The 16,691-nt window shown below is 40.3% G+C and overlaps 1 protein-coding gene across 1 annotated transcript; it reads left to right on the top strand.

Annotated features, from left to right (window-relative positions):
• Positions 1-5,040: 5,040 nt before the first annotated feature.
• On the top strand, positions 5,041-15,671 carry LOC108239985 (guanine nucleotide-binding protein G(i) subunit alpha-1). Its single transcript, XM_017423071.3, has 9 exons — positions 5,041-5,555; positions 9,530-9,572; positions 11,328-11,469; positions 12,137-12,294; positions 12,424-12,552; positions 12,809-12,938; positions 13,029-13,182; positions 14,627-14,820; positions 14,900-15,671. Exons 1-8 carry the CDS (start codon positions 5,438-5,440, stop codon positions 14,815-14,817), a joined length of 1,065 nt encoding a protein of 354 aa, XP_017278560.1. The 5' UTR covers positions 5,041-5,437; the 3' UTR covers positions 14,818-14,820; positions 14,900-15,671.
• The last annotated feature ends 1,020 nt before the right edge of the window (positions 15,672-16,691 follow it).

The following is a 16,691-nucleotide window of genomic DNA, read 5'->3' as shown; positions in this document are numbered from 1 at the left end:
TGTCCCAGTTTTTTAAATTATCGCTATAACTAACAGAAGATTTATTTTATTATAATAGATATTATATTATTATTATTATGAACTTCGAGGCCTAAAGCAGCTGATTCTTCTGTTGCAAACAATCTCCTTCTTTTATTTGACACACAGATAATAAATCCTGATATCACAACAACTATTCATCCTCAGAATGATCCAGTCTGCTGCTTCAGTCAACAGGTGTTTTTAGTTTAGGGAACATTTGGAGATGTTTACCTGTGTGCTCCAAAATCTTAAAGCAGAAATCTTTCTTGGTTTGTGGCGAAAGCAGATTTTATCTGTGGCTTCAGCTTCTGAAACACACAAGAAAAACACACTTAAAGACATATAAATGTAATGTTTGATGTCTGATTGAATATTAAACAAATGATGTCCACTACAACAAATGTAGGCGACATTTGGAGGTAACTTTCTAACGCAGGAAAAAAGCTGGATTTTATGTTTTTATTGACATGAAGACATCTTCAACTCAAACTGTTTCAGAAATAAAGAAACTTAGCAAAGCAAATTCCCCAGAAATCATGAAAAAATGTGTTTTAAATATCAATTTCTTTAGCAAAAGACTGTCAGACGCCTAATTCAAAACACTCAGGCATATTTATTGGAACTGGTCATTAATTGTGAATATTTATACATATTTAAACAACTTTAACAACATAAAGAACAGAGCAGATTTATAGTTTTTCCATCCTGCAAAAGACACACACAATATCGACAATATAAACACGATTTTGGGTCATAAAACTCTTCTAAAGCTGTCATGCATTGCATAACTGCATGTCGCCCGCCGCCTTTCCTGCCCCAGTTTTAAACTATTTGTGAGAAAGGATAGAGTTATAGTTACATTAAGGTCAGACTTTGTAAATGACAATAATTTCACTCAAACGTTTCGGTCAATTTTTGTAAAACTGACTGAGTTTCAGCCATTTTTGTGCTGGTTAAAGTCGACTAGCTGTGATGGCCATCTTGAGTTGTGGTGACTCCAAACTTTGAGGAGTTGTAGACGAACAGTCGACGAATACTCTCAGAGAGTTTCGCTAAAATCTGTTCAGAGCTTCATGAGGTATTTTGTTAACAGACAGATCTTAGCTCCATGTCTGTGAAACTGGCTGAGTTGCAGCCATTTTGTGTTTCCTAAGATCAGTAGGCTGTGGCGGCCGTCTTGAATCCAGTAGACTCCAACTCAAACGTCCATCCAGTGGTTCATGAGATATTTTGCTAACAGACAAACGAGCACACACACAGGCAAAAACATTATTTCCCCTTCCTCTTCGGTGTGCGACACGTTTCATAACTGAGGTTAAAAAAACAGAAAATGTTAGTGGGTTTTATTTATTTATTTAGCCCATAACACACACACACACAGCCCCACTTAGTGCTGCTGGGCTCATCAGAGTGCTGACAAGCTCGGGCTCCATCTCCTAAAAGAGTCAAAACATTTCCTGTTGCCAGGGGGTGCGCTGACACCGCGTTGCCACGGCAACAACGATACACATCCCTCCCCAGTCAGGGGTGGAAAAGAAGAGCTTTCCCTCCTTTGAGCTCCCGACGCGTGTTTCGCTGATGGTTATTAAAAAGGATTTTGTGCTCTGTGTGTGTGTTTGTGTGTGTGTTTGTCCTGTGTATGCAAATAGAAATCTTTCCACATCCACTTAGAGTGGAAAAATGATGGCTCTGGTTTGCATGATGCAGGGACCATCTGCAAAGAAAATCATATGTAAAGTGAGGAGATGAATTCTGACCACATCTGAGCCCTTTCCCATCCTGCGCAACACATAAAACAATAGAGAATGTGATGGTTCGCTTCAGGTCAAACAAATGGATTCTGGCGATGAGGAGGAGGAGGAGGAGGACGAGGGAGCATGAAGAGTGACTAATTTTCCCCTCTTATTAAAACCATGTTGAAGCATAATCACAGAGTCGTTCAAACAAGTGGCCCATTAAATAAACTTGCAGATCGTTTAAAAAAAAAAAATGTTTTCTGCCCTGTTTGTTTTAGCCGGGCATATTTCAGGCGCTTCAGGCTCCAGAGCTCATTTGAATTCACGGTTGTGGTCACGGGGAACGCTCGCCCACATTTGGGAGCCTGGGCTTCTCCCGCCGCCACCTGACAGCAGCTCAGCAGAGGAAACACTCTGTGGACCCAGGGTTCAGGGTCTATCTAAATAATTAATCCCCAAACCCATGCCCACACTGAGTCCTTTCATTGATGCTGCTTTCTGTTAGGGTCCCCATGTTTTCATGTTTAATAGGAGCTTCTCATACATCTTGTTTCGTCCCAGTATTTCTGTTTTCACCATAGAAATGACATTAATCTCAAAGCTGGCTCTACATCCAGCATAATAGTGTGAATAATTAAAGGCCCAGCATTCCTTGAAGCAATGCATTCAGCCCCTTTAATGTCAGAGTTTCACACGAAGATCATCTTATGCTGAGAAATGACAAAGTTGTAGCCATTTTGGTCAAACTTTGAAAATAACGTTATGTTCTCATGTGACGCTGCAGATGTCACGCTCAGAATATGTGTTGTGGATTACTCTCAGCTACTACCACATCAGATTTTAGCTCAATATCCATTAAAATGACAGAGTTATGGCTTTTTTATGTTCATAAGCTGTGGCAGCCATCTTAAATAGGATCGACTCCAAAAGATAATCAGTTTTAGACGTACATCTGTTGAATATTTCCTGATATTTTTTAATAAAATCTCTTCAGTGGTTCATGAGATATTTTGCTAACAGACACACACAGACACAAGCGAAAACATCTATGTCTGAGAAAAGTCAAAACTGTCAGTTCTTTTGCTTGTTTACAGGTAATATTTCTAATTATTGTTCCCTCCTAAAAGCTTTCCTGGGTGTTTTCCACCTACAGTTCGGTTGCTGGGCTCTCGCAGCTCACGGTAGATGCTCGTGAAGCAAATTACCTCTAACAGCAGGACAGAAGTGTTTTATAACGATGTGCGTGGCTCATTTTTATGCTGTGTGGAGTCACAGAACAAACAAGCGACATCTAATTGCAGCTGATTTGCTTAAGTTGTCACAGTGTTGTTTGGAAAACCAAATTGTTTACAGCATCACTTAAAGTGGCTGCTGTCAGTCTGTGTCGTGAGACGTTAAAAAAGTAATAATCAGGAATTTTTATAAGGGGTCTTGTAACAAAGGGGGGTCGAATTTCCAGATATAAAACAGAGAGGAGTTCAGATTCTTTATTATCTGTGTTGCGTGATCTTATTAAAGGAGAGAAAGATACAACAAATACTCCACCCAGGTGGCATTACGTCCTAAAAAAAGACAAAATTCTGTTGTGGAAATTTGTGCATGAGCTTAAAGCTATCAAGAATTGCAATAAACAAGAAGGTTTAGTCAGAAAAGACACATGAGGGGATTATTAATGCACTGCTCAGAGAGTCTTTTTCAGGGAAAGATTTGCTTATTTCAGCAAGACAAAGGCAAACAGTACTCAGCAGGTAATACAACAACAATAAAAAACATTTAAATCATTTTTATCAGCTGCTGCTGAATTACTGCATGTTAACTTTCTGACTCAATACAACTCAAGATGGCTTTTCAAACACAAAATGGCTATAACTCAGTCGGTTTTGTAGATACTGAGCTAATATTTGGTGTGGTAGTAGCTGAGAGTCATCCCCAGCCCATTCACACGGGTCGAACTCTGTTCTCCAAACAAGCTGATCTGAGTCTAAAACTCTGGCGTGTTGGTGGCGGGCGACGTGCATTCCCTCAACGAACGCTGGGCCTTTAAAGTCTAAAAGTTGTTCCTGCTGAGTCATGTTTTGGCGAGCTCGTGCTCTGAAACAACAGAAGGTTTGTTCTGCGAGCAGATCATGGTGGAAATCTGTGATCTGGATATGATCTCTGCTGTTATGTTGGTTTTTTTCCCTCTGCAATGTGGAAATAATAACAAATTTGTTGCACCGGAGTTTACCACAATGAGTCATACAATGTGTCGACTTTCACTCAGTTTTTATTTTTACCTTTTTTTATGATTTTGATGGCTTGAATTGTTCCCTTACTGCTTTCTAATCCGCCCTCTTTCATGTGTTGCACAATTTGCATCAAACAGGTTTCACTTTCCCTTCTGTCTGCTTGTGATTGTACTCCGCTTTCTGTCGTTCCCACATCATAACTTGTGCCTCTAGGCCAGAAAAAAACACAAAGTAAACAGAAAAATCTGAGTCAGTCAAGCTTCCTGTCTGATTCTTTGATCTCAGTGTGAGTATTAAGTCCACTTGACAGGAGGAAAAAAAACAACAACAAAAGAAAACAGAGCATTTACAAAACTGGAAGCAAACATCATAGATACATAAGATGATCCTAATCTAAAACTGTGGCATTGAATGACGGCGGGTGATATGCATTCCTTAAAGGAATGATTGGCATTTAATCTTATTATCTGTACTTCTAAGAAGACCACATCGCTTTTCTTCGGCGAAATAATGTCACCCTGCCACCGCTATCTACATCTCATCTCACCTTAAGTTAAACAACAAGAAGTGAGGGAAAAGAGTTTAATGTGAAGCAATGGTGAACACCAGCTAGAGAGAAGAAATGGGCTTTAAATTATTTTAAATAAATAAGGGTCTGGGTGGTTCTAATTTGCATGGCTGTGCCACAGAACCAGGAGACACTACAGTATTTATAGTGTTGATAGAGAAGATGATTTGTGCAAAGGTTTGGACAAGTAAAGTGGTGCCAAACTATTAAGACTCCAAACAAGCAATAACATTTTTTTAACTGAATCTTAAAATGAACAGGAAGCCACTGTAGGGAGGCCAGCACAGGCTTTACTTTAATACATGTTTTAAAACACTTATAAAGGAATTACGCAAAGATTTATGAGAATTATTTAAATTGATGATGGCGTTTATTAAACTAGGTTCCTAAAAGAAAAATATAAAACATTCTTGCCCTTTTTTTGTAATGTTTTTAATTTAATATTTTTCAGGGTTTTTTTTTAAGCTTGTTGCTCTGCCGCGCATGCGCAGTGGGCAGGTATGCGAGAAGAACGGGAAACATTTTAGGCGTCCGTCACAACATTTTGTTCTTTATTCGAAAGAAAACCCCAAAAATCAGAAACTGTTCGACCGGGTCTAAGGCTGTCGTATCAACCGAACAGACAGGCGTCGTAAAAGTCACGGTTTTCGATCCGATAAAGCGATATTTGCTTTTAAAAACCGGAAGGTTTGGGCGTGTTTGAGTCTCGAAGCGCTGGAGAGACAGACTGCCTCCTCCTCCTCCTCCTCCTCTTCTTCCTCGCTGGATGCTAGCGCGGTAGCTCCCCTTTGCATGTCGTTGCAGTCGTAGTTTCTCAAGTTCTGTTGCAGTCCGCGGATTTTTTTTTGTTTTCCTCATTCACTCGGAGCCTAGCGGAGGAGAAGATGGGATGTACCCTGAGCACGGACGACAAGGCGGCGCAGGAGCGGAGCAAGATGATCGACAGAAACCTGCGGGACGACGGAGAAAAGGCTGCCCGGGAGGTCAAGCTGCTCCTGCTCGGTGAGAGAAAGATGGATGGACGGAGAGGGGGTGTCCGTGTAGCTGATGTGGGAAGACCTCGCGGGTGTTAACATGCCAGGACGTGTGTGTTTTAGGCGTCTAAATTAAAGTTTTATGTGCCTGCCGATGAGGCAAAAACAGGCAGCTTAATTTGAATGGCACGGTCAGCGTTAACAGGTGTTGTGTCGAAAAAAGCACCCCGGTCACGAAAAGCATATCACTGTATAAAAACATCCGGGAACAGCGTCGTCTTTCTAATAGTACAGATACTATTAGGAAATACAAATCTGTTTGTAACTTCTGTATTCAGTTTTGTCATTAAAGAAACTGGGTTCAGATGGTCACCCAGGAACGTCGGGGGTGTCGCTCGCAGCAAGGGGGGGGGGTACATTTTTTGGCACAACACCGACACGGACACTGTTAGCCGAAAAGTTTGCGCTACTTTCATTCCCATCTCGGCCACTCCCGCTGGACAAATTAAACCCAGCGCAACACATTAGCCAGTGTTTGGTCGTGAGCACGCCGAATAATCTCACTCAGGCCGCTTTTTATCCTCCGTTAAGTCCGTAAGCTAATTTGTTTCAGGCTACTTTAGCGGCTCGGTGTTAGCATGGATTAGTTAGCCGCTAGCTAACAATAATGCCCATGCTGTTTCCGCCCCGCAGCTTTGTGTGTCTGCACTGTAATGTAGCTGAAATCACATAGTAGAAGTCTCTCAGGCTACAGAAAATCAGTCCACATGAGGCCTGTTGAATCTGCACACAAGTAAACACTGCTTATTTTATGAATGGTTTGTGCTCCATGTGAAAATGTTACTAGTTAATGTTTGACCGAGATTAGATGATTGCAGACATGCTGCTCAACTAGTTTGTGTACCTTTTTGAACAGAGGAGAAAAATGGACTGAATGCATATGCTGCTCAAGTAAAAGTACCACATTTATATTCAGTTTTAAATGATCAGCATAGAAGTCTAGTCAAATGAAAGTATTTAAAATGGACTCAGAGTAAAAGTTACTGAGTTGTTTTTTTCTGTAGATCACAGAAAACACAACAGGAGTGTTACTTTATCTGTTTGTCTTTATTTAAAGGGTATGTGTTGTCTGCAGTCCGGTTTGTTCATCTCCTTTCTTGAGATTTCAGAGAAAGTTTTTATCTTCTGCACTATCAATCTCTGCCGTAGTTTCCAAGACACGCATACTTTCTTTCTTTCTTTCTTTATTACTGAGCAACTGAGCTGATTTTAAAGCATCTAAGTATCCAATTAGAAGTAGAATTACAGATTTCTAAAGCACTTAAGAATACAAGTACACAAAGTACTCAAATACAGTCGTGCAACTAAATTGAGTTTGTTAGTTGCCTTTATCTTCCTTGTTTGCACAAGAAACACATTTATATCCTAAATGTTGCTAATCTAATAGTTGATGTTAAACAGTAAACGGTTCCTGAAGAATGAATCGTACCGGATTTTATACCTGATTTGCCAAACTTGTTTTGCCTGAAAAGGTCAAATAAATAAAATATTTGTCATTCAACAGGAATTCATCCTCTTAGATTATCTGTTAATAACGTTACGTCTTTGTTTCGTGGTTTTCCCATCTCAGAGGGAGCTGCCACACCTTCCCCGGCGGCTCCCGTCCGCCGTCGGTTCTGTCAGAGTAGATGGATGGGGTAGAGGTTGCGTAGCAACCTTGGCAATCTGGCTGACAGCGATGTACATCTATGGCAACTTTACTGACAACAGAGATGGATCGCTGGCTGCCCGCCTTTCAGCGACTCAGGATACAAGCTGTTCTTTTTAAAGCAGCAGCTTTGTGTTGCGCTATTCGACTTATTTACTGTAGTTGTTCTCTGCCTGTGCTGCTCTGTGGTGCCACTTTTTTTTCTCTCGCTGTCATCAGATACTGATTGTTCAGATGCAGTTTTGGGGGTGCCTCATTTTCAGATGATGATTTGAATTTTAATAGTGGTGGTGTTTTTTTGTTTTCTCTGTTACAACTCTTACAATTATCTGCATCAAATCTGAGTTTGTAACGTGGCTCCATTATCTGCTCGATTCATCTCCTGTCCATATTTGTGACGTTGGATGTCTCTTACTCTTGTGCACACACACATTCTTCACATTTGCCATTTTCTTCTCTGTGAGACTTCACTCATGTCCTGGTGACATCCCCTTGCAGTGACTGTATGAACTGATTGCCTGACATGTTGGACAAACGCTGCTGGTCAACACTTAGTTTCATTCTGATTTAAGCATCTTTCTGAACGACAAAACAGATGCAGGGACCGCACTAATGTTTTCCCGCAGCGATATCTGCAGTTAATATGTTTAATATGTGGGATTACATCCAGCCAATGTCGCCCCGTTCAACGATTGAACTCACAGACAAACACAAAACATTTAACTTTTCTGAATTTTTTTTTTTTTTTTTTTTTTTTTTTTTTTTTTTACAATAATCGGCTTCTGAAGTGCCCTTCAAATTTAGCAGCTCGATGAGCCACGAAATTTGGGATTGCAATGTAATGGATTTTTCCTTTGGTAATAATAATACGTCTGTTGCATGTGGCTGTTGATCATATGGGACAATAAATTGCTAAACACTGCGGCTCACCTGGGAGCTGAGAGCCCCCGCAGAGGCAGTATAATTAAAATGTTGTGTGCTCAGCTGAAAACACTTCTGAATCTCACAGGGAGATACAGAGCTGTGTGGTGGTGCACAAAACACTCTAATGACAAACGCAGGCGGATCTTAGAGCCACACGTGTTGATGCCTTTTCAGCCACAAAGCTGAAATGGTGACCTGATTATTGTGTTTTGATTTCATGCAAATCAAATCAAAGGCCCATACGAGACACATCTGAGTCCCGTCGGTCTGATAAAGCGAGAGATTCTGTTCCAGGGAAGCGTAAGCTGTGTGTAATCTTATTGACAGGAGGATCGAGTTGATTAATCCAGCTGCTCTGAGACTCCTTTAAACTGGACCTTAGACACCTCTTCACAAATCTCTGTAATAATGTTCCTTTTGATTCGTTGCACTGTTTGGTTGACGAAATTCTCAGGAGTGAATTTGGCAGAAATTGATTTATTTTTCTTGTTTATATGAGCTGGTTAAGTTCCCTTTCTCTGCCGTCGACTCGTGTTTTTGACTCGATTAAAGCGGGTTTTATTCCTCCAGAAATATTAAATTTGTGATTTCTGTTTTTAATCGTTTTCATTCTGAATGGAACATCTGTAAACAGATGTTCTGCAGAGGTGAAGCTGTGGTTTTACTACGATTTGACCTTTTCTAGACACATTTATGTGGGGCAAATGTTTACTCAAACAAGCACACAGACTAATTCAAGGAATCAGAACTGGCACAAACCAGAATAATCTTCAGACTGGAACAAACAGATGAGGATTCCTGTCTGAGAAAACACATTATTTAACAAAATTAGGCTGTTTGATGCAACAACTGGACTCAGGTATTTATTTGGCAGGTAGATATTCTGTTTTCTGTTTTGGGATGGGTTTTGTATTTTTCTTAAAAAGTCTGAATGTGCATATTTTAGTTGTGGACATGTTATACCTTGGAATAAATATCACTCTCTATTCAACCAGCATGTCTTAAAAAATGTTTTAAGGCAGTTTGAGTTGAATTTATTTTCCTTTCTTCCCCACAGGAACATTTCTCTCTGCTTCAGTTTTGTAAAATTTGTTTTTGTGGCAGAGAACAGATTGCAGCTGGTTGATTTGATTGGATCTGATTTGTTTTGATTTTTTTTTGGTACCACGGTTCTTGTAATTTGTTGCCTACATGCTCAGATGAGCTGAATAGCTTTGTGTTGATTAAAACACAAGCATTTAGGAACCACAAAACATTGCATATGTTGATCCCTGAAAATAATTTATTGTAACTATTTTGCAGTAATTGTATAATTTTAGCTGTTACATTAACTCTAATGTATTTTGTGTCTCATTTGTTTTCTGTTTCAGGTGCTGGGGAGTCTGGGAAAAGCACAATCGTTAAGCAAATGAAGTAAGTGGTCAATAACACGTTTACCAGCACTTGAAGCACAACGCAAACCCTGGATCACCTAAATGAATGAATAATCACGGAAAACATGTTTCTCAGCCTACATAAAGATAGAATGACCGACTAGATCCCTGAAACATCTTTGATTATTAAAAACAAATAGCACCAGTCACTGATGAAGATGAGCTTTTGTTCCCTCAGCATTGTTCTTCTGCATAAGAGCCATCCATCAGTTCGCTGTAAACTAATCAACAATTAGTTCTCAAACATCTTTTAATCATCTTGTGTGATATCTTGTCCATGTTGATGCATTGATTTCTAGCTGAAAGCAGCCAAGACGTTGACTGTTTGTGGCAAACAAACACCTTGGAGTGAATAAGAACACAATCATCTTCCATTTTCAAAGATCACTAAATGTTTTGATATAAACTGAATGTAGTTTTAGCTGTTTTGAATAAATATCTGCTAGTCGACAGCAAACAGCCACATACTCCAGCTAAGAATCAGCTGAGTGACTTTCCTCCAACCCTGATGTCTGAAAAAAATCAGGATTTTCTTCTTAACATTGATGGTTACTGTGTGTCATTTGGATCTAATCATTTCTAATAATTAAAGAGCTGTATAATCTTTGTAAACCAGTTTAAATTAAATACACAGATACAGGTTTCACTCACGTTATGAGTGAAACTCCTCTATTATATAGATTCATTACACACAGAGTGAAATGTTTCGAGCCTTTATTTCTTTACCTGCAGTGTTCAAAGGTAACAAATACAGATAAATCTTATGTTTAGATAAATAAATCTGTATCACTGTCCAGGTGTTACGTATTTAAAGCGAAACATCACTCGCCGTGTTGCGTTCCAAGGTTTACAACAAAGATGCTGCTCGATCTGTTAGCACTCAGAGTGTGTGTTGGGGATGACTCTCAGCTACTACCACACCAGAGTTTAGCTCAGTATCTGTAGAAATGACTGCATTAAAGACTTTTTTTTTTTTTTTGTCTTAACTAGTGTTGATTAGCTGTGGCAGCCATCTTGAGTCAGGTTGGCTGCAAAAGTTAGCCAGTTGTAAATGAACGTCCGGTGATTAATTTCTGAGAGTTTCATTAAAATCCACCCAGCGGTTCATGAGATATTTCGCTAACAGACAGTCCGTTTTTATGGAGGCGGGTGATAATTACTGGGCTGTGTTTTAGGGAATCGATTCAGATTCAGCTGTGATGTTCTCTGCTCAGTAATGTGAGTCGGGTTTTTTGTAATTTAATAAAACAAAAAAAATTAAAATCTTTTATTTGTTATTCAAACTAGCAGCTTCAGCTAAATGCTTTTGGCCAAAAACGTGAGGCCATTTTATGTGCAGTAAAAAAATAAATTGTCTAAATAACTTGACAAGCCAAAACTGGATTTCTCTCAGTGTTTGTGTGATGACTAAATCTTTGATTGTTTGCTGAAATAATTAACTGTTGGAATGAAAGAGGGAACAACAAACATTGTTCTGAGGAGATTTGCTTCTGCTGCCCTCAAGTGGCCAAAAATAAGTTTCAGCTTTAAAAAATATTATCTTTACCTTTTATTAAAACCTCCCATCTGTACATTTTGAACTGAAGTGAGCTCTTAGCTCCTTTTGTTAGTTATAAAATAAACCCCAGTTTGATCAAATCTTTTTTTTTAACGCACAGGTTAGTTTTGGGTGAATATCTGTGGTTTAAAAACTAGTTGGGACTCAAACCCCTGACGTCTTCGTGTTGTTTTCCAGGATCATCCATGAAGCCGGTTACTCAGAGGAGGAGTGTAAGCAGTACAAGGCCGTGGTCTTCAGCAACACCATCCAGTCCATCGTCGCCATCATCAGAGCCATGGGACGCCTTAAGATCGACTTTGCTGATCCGGGCAGAGCGGTGAGAGCGGGAGAACAAGCCCGACTTTTCCTCTTCCCGGGACATGACCCGACCATCAGCTTTTATAACTCATCGCTTTGAAGTCTTTCCTTAAATCATGTTCGATGATGCCAGTTTGAACTCACTGTGACATTTCAGAACATTTAATTAAAGCTGTGCCTCTTTGATGAGGCGTTCACACGTCCTCTGATGCCAGGGAGAAAAGTGGAGCCATCAAAGAAGAGGATTTTCCTTTTCTTATCAACAGAAGAAGGCACTGACCTTCTCCGTCTGTGTCTGTGTCACTGATTTTATGCTCATTGTTTCTGCTGCTTTTATAGTTTTTAAACTCTTAATTATTTGCCGAAGTATCGAGGCTAAAATGGCTGGAATGAAAACTTTAGTTCATGAGTCATGGTAGTTTGAGTCATTCATGACTAAATTTGTTCTCAGAAAGGAAAGGAAAGGAAAGTGGTGCCAAAATCTTGTTTTTATTGTGAGCATTGACACGACTTTACTTGGTCCATTATTTTTATAAATAGTTATAGCCACACATCACCTTCCCCATATGCGTAAAATAAATAACCCTTAAATTTCCTTGTCTGTTTCTGGTGTTAGTAGACGTGCCTTTTGTGCAAAACTGAAACAAGTTTTTTTTTTTTTTTTCCCACAAACCGTCTTTCTTCAGGACGATGCTCGGCAGCTGTTCACCCTGGCGGGCTCAGCAGAAGAAGGCTTCATGACAGCCGAGCTGGCCGGCGCCATTCAGCGGCTGTGGAAGGACGGCGGCGTTCAGGCGTGCTTCAGTCGCTCGCGGGAGTACCAGCTCAACGACTCAGCCTCATAGTGAGTCGGACCTGCTGACATATAGGAGGAAAACTAGACCGTTACCTGGCAGAAAGACTGTCATTCTCACCTTAAATGCTTTTAATCTGTTAATCGTTTGATTCCTAATTCTCCTTTCTCCTCTCAAAGTTACCTAAATGATCTGGACAGGATATCCAATCCTGCTTACGTCCCGACCCAGCAGGACGTGTTGAGGACCAGAGTCAAAACTACTGGTATTGTGGAGACACACTTTACCTTCAAGGACCTGCACTTCAAGTGAGCACAACCACAGCAGCTGTTCTAAATCTGTTCACGTGACGCCAAGTCGTGCTTTGTTTCTTTTCTGGAGCTCGGCGGTGTATGTATGCCCAGAAACAAGAAGGATTTACGGACAGAAAATCAGCTTCGATCACAGGGGATTTGTTTATTTTCTGTTGGCGTCAAAGTTGAAGGCAACCAGTGCTGCACATTTATATTCAGGGTCTTTGTTTCTGGGATTAAGTTGTTTAAAGTTCTGTTTCTGTGCTCTCAGGATGTTTGACGTAGGTGGACAGAGGTCCGAGAGGAAGAAGTGGATCCATTGTTTCGAAGGAGTCACTGCCATCATCTTCTGTGTGGCTCTGAGCGACTACGACCTGATGCTGGCTGAAGATGAAGAAATGGTAAGACCCGTCTGAGCTCAAACCCCACCCCACCCTACCCGCTGCCACACGCGTGCGGCGTCACCACTGGGCTTCTCTCCTCCCATCCAGAACCGAATGCACGAGAGCATGAAGCTGTTCGACTCCATCTGCAACAACAAGTGGTTCACAGACACCTCCATCATCCTCTTCCTCAACAAGAAAGACCTGTTTGAGGAGAAGATCAAAAAGAGCCCTCTCACGATCTGCTACCCTGAATATGCAGGTGAGTCACTGAGGCGGACAGGCGCGTGCAGAGCAGGTGTTGTCTCCATGCAAATGCTGTATTTTGTATGCGCCGGGTGCAGATAAACCACTGACCGAGTGTGTGTGAAGTTTGAAAGCAAGAGCGAATTTTACGAGGCTGCTTACGTCTTCATTTTAATCTTAAACTTCTTCATCCTGAAAGTTTTAGGAACAGCGATGTTTCTGTGTTTTTGGTGACAACGTTACCTAAACGTACAGGCTCACGTTCGACCCTTTTTTGTTTTTTAAACTTTCAGCCTTCCACGGTCGCTCTGAGGTGTGGCAGGCTCACGAGGGAAGCCAAACGGGTCATAATTTACATGCTCTGCAACGCCCGGGGGTGTTTAACAAATTTAAAATAGTAATACTAAGACTACTTTGACTGCTAAGTTCATATATGACATTTTATCGAGGCTGCAACGTAAAGATGAGTGTTTGATTTGTTAGATCAGGTGGATGACAGACTTACTGGTTGTAAAAAAACATGGAGGTAGAGTTCATCATCTATCCACCATCAGGTTTTTAATAAACTCCTGATGTTGTGGTATTGTTTAAACACCAGGTGTTGCCCATTAAACGCCTGCCGTGTTTAACAGGTCTTACAAAGCACGCGAGTTATGACCCTTTTGGCTTTCCGTAGACACATGACCCAGAAACTGCTTCATCTTCTCTTTCCTCCACCTGGAGCTGCGTGGGCTGCCTCATGTTAAAACATGAGTGTTGACTGATCTGAAGCAAGAGTGTTTTATTTTGATAAACGCCTCTTTCCTCCTGTCTGCTTGGGTCTGAAGACTCAAAGAGGTGGAGGAAGAGGGAACGGGGGATGGTAAAACTGGGAAGTCAAGAGATTTGTTTGAGTTCGAAACCAGTGGAGTTATTACTAACTGAACGGGTGCTAAACAGAAAAGCGTTTTTGCTTCTTTCTTGGGTTAAAAGTCTGTTTAAATCAGCTTGTCCTACACATCGCTGATCACTATCGTCAGAAATGTAGCCTCAAAATCCTGACAGCAGGGCTCCAAATGTCATGGCAGGAAGTTGGGAAATTCGGCCAGTAGTCGTCAACGAAAAGAACATTTTCAGAAGTTGTTAAACTACTGTAAAAATAGACTAAGCTTCATTATTATGAGCAGTACTTTTCACTTAATAAAAACTGCAGAAAAATGTCTATTGTTCTGAAAATTCCCCATCTTAAATTTTTTTTTTTTTTTTTGTTGTTGTTGTAGAGGGTTGAATCATTTAGCGGAAATAATGAAAAATTAAATCGGATTTTATCCTTGATTCAGTCTTTCTTTGACGGCTTGATGAACTCGTTATTATAAATGGGAGGATTAGTGCCATATGCAGATATCCAAGGATTTGTTTTTGTTGTGTTTGGGGAGCAGTTTTTTTCCTGACACGAAAAGGTTTGTTTTGTCGTCGTTTAGGCTCTAACACCTACGAAGAGGCTGCAGCTTACGTTCAGTGCCAGTTCGAGGACCTGAACAAGAGAAAGGACACCAAGGAGATCTACACCCATTTCACATGTGCCACGGACACCAAGAACGTGCAGTTCGTGTTCGACGCCGTCACCGACGTCATCATCAAGAACAACCTGAAGGACTGCGGCCTGTTCTGAAAGGTACGGCGGCCCGTTTCTGTCTGGAGCCGGCTGCCTCGGGCCCGCTTGTTTCTAACCGTGTCGTCGTCTTTTTGTTCAGGCGGAAGTGACTTTATCGAAGTGGAGTCTGGGTGGACGGACCGTCGTGGACCCTGCTGAGAATGTCACCTTTAACCTCTTATTAACTTATGTTCATCTCTAAACGTTTTAAAGACCGTGTGTAGAGAAAACATTTTGTGTAAAATATTTGTACAACAGTCTATGGCCAGGAATTTTTAGGAGTTTTTAAAATGTGTTTTATCATTGTTTCATTTTTTTTATATATATATACATATATACAAAGGGGACTTTCTTTGTCCATAAATGAACACTTTTTGTTTGTAGCTGTTCTTGCCTTGCATGCCTTAGTTACAGTTCTTTTTTTCTTTTTTTTTCGGTTTGTTTTGTTCGTTTGTCGAGTTAGGTTACACATAGTTTTTCCAACAAGTCCCCTGATTTCACGTTACCCGTTTCCGTTTCTAGCGCCTCCATCTTTGCCTAATTTTTGTGTCTTCTCAAACTCCAAAACAAGCAAGACCAAGTCACTCTGCAGACCAATTCACTCTGACGCTGACAAACTGTGAGAGCTGTGTGGGAACGTGCGTGTCTGTGTGGTTCGAGTGTGTGCCGCGAGCGAGTGTGAGCACAATATAAACAAAGGGACTTTTATTCCTCTACTTGTCATCCTCTTTCAAAGTTTTTATTTTTCTAAGAAACCAAAAATGAAGCTAATCCCCGACATTAGAGTGCACAAACAAACATTCCTGAGTAGAAGAGAAAAAAAAAAAGCCCTGAAGAAGCTTTGAAAGGAGGATGGCGAAGGTGGCCTTGTAGCAGATTGTAGATCCGTGTGTAGATCTGTGTTCAGTTTGTAGACGGGCAGCTGGCTGGGTACAAGTGCACTGGTATCAATTAGAACCTGCGAGGGTTTCAAGTTGCATATCTTCCCCCCCTGAAACTCCCCCGTCCGTGTTTCCAGTGGATGGGGACATTAGTGAACTAATCTTCATGATTTTGCTAATAAAAAGAGTTGCTGCGGTGAAACCGTGGCAGCTTGCACAACAAACACGTCTTCCGTCATCTTTTCTTTTGTGTGTTTAAACTCAAATTTAAACGAGTCCCACAGAACTGGAGCTGAAATCATCACTTCCTACATCTGTAAGGCTCATTTTAACACGTTTAGGATCGTATAGTTTAAGGAAAAAAAAGACACTTTTACCAAAAATCTAGTCATTTGGAAATAAAACTGAGAATAAAATGATATAATATACAGCCACGTTAAAAGAAGTTTCATAGGATCTTTTTTCTGATTCCTTTACATAATGAAGAGGTTAAAAGGCTTCAGTAAGCAACTTTAATATTTTAATATAATAATAAATGTTTGTTTCTATTGCTCCACAGGATGACTTTTGTTGTACAATTGCCCCCTGAGTGAATAAACTTTTAAACTCGCTGAATCAGGTGCAGCCAAAATGTAAAGAATAAGTTAAAATATACAAATTAATTTTAGTTAAATGTGTTTAACTGTTCAGCAGAAGTTCCATCTCTAGTTCTTCAGTATTATAAGGAGTCAAGGAGAACGAAGTTCTGCGCGTACAGAATATAATAAGAAGCACTGTAGAAGTGTCTGAAAAGATAAATTAAAACATTAAGATCTTTGTGTGACGAGAACAAGATTATAAGAAACCATATAAATCCAAAGTTACATGATTGTCTTAATCAGTATCCATAACATAACCACAGCTGTTTTAGTTTAATCCATCTTCCTGCTATAAAGCTTTAGAAACTCTTCCTCAGGTAAATAAACTGGCTTTTATGTATTTTTTTCCACAGCAAACAAACAATCTACAGTG

Source organism: Kryptolebias marmoratus, linkage group LG11 (genome assembly GCF_001649575.2).
Source record: "Kryptolebias marmoratus isolate JLee-2015 linkage group LG11, ASM164957v2, whole genome shotgun sequence".
Classification (NCBI taxonomy): Eukaryota; Metazoa; Chordata; class Actinopteri; order Cyprinodontiformes; family Rivulidae; genus Kryptolebias; species Kryptolebias marmoratus.
Note: the sequence above shows the minus strand (reverse complement) of the source record. Positions and strands in the feature narration are given on the sequence as shown.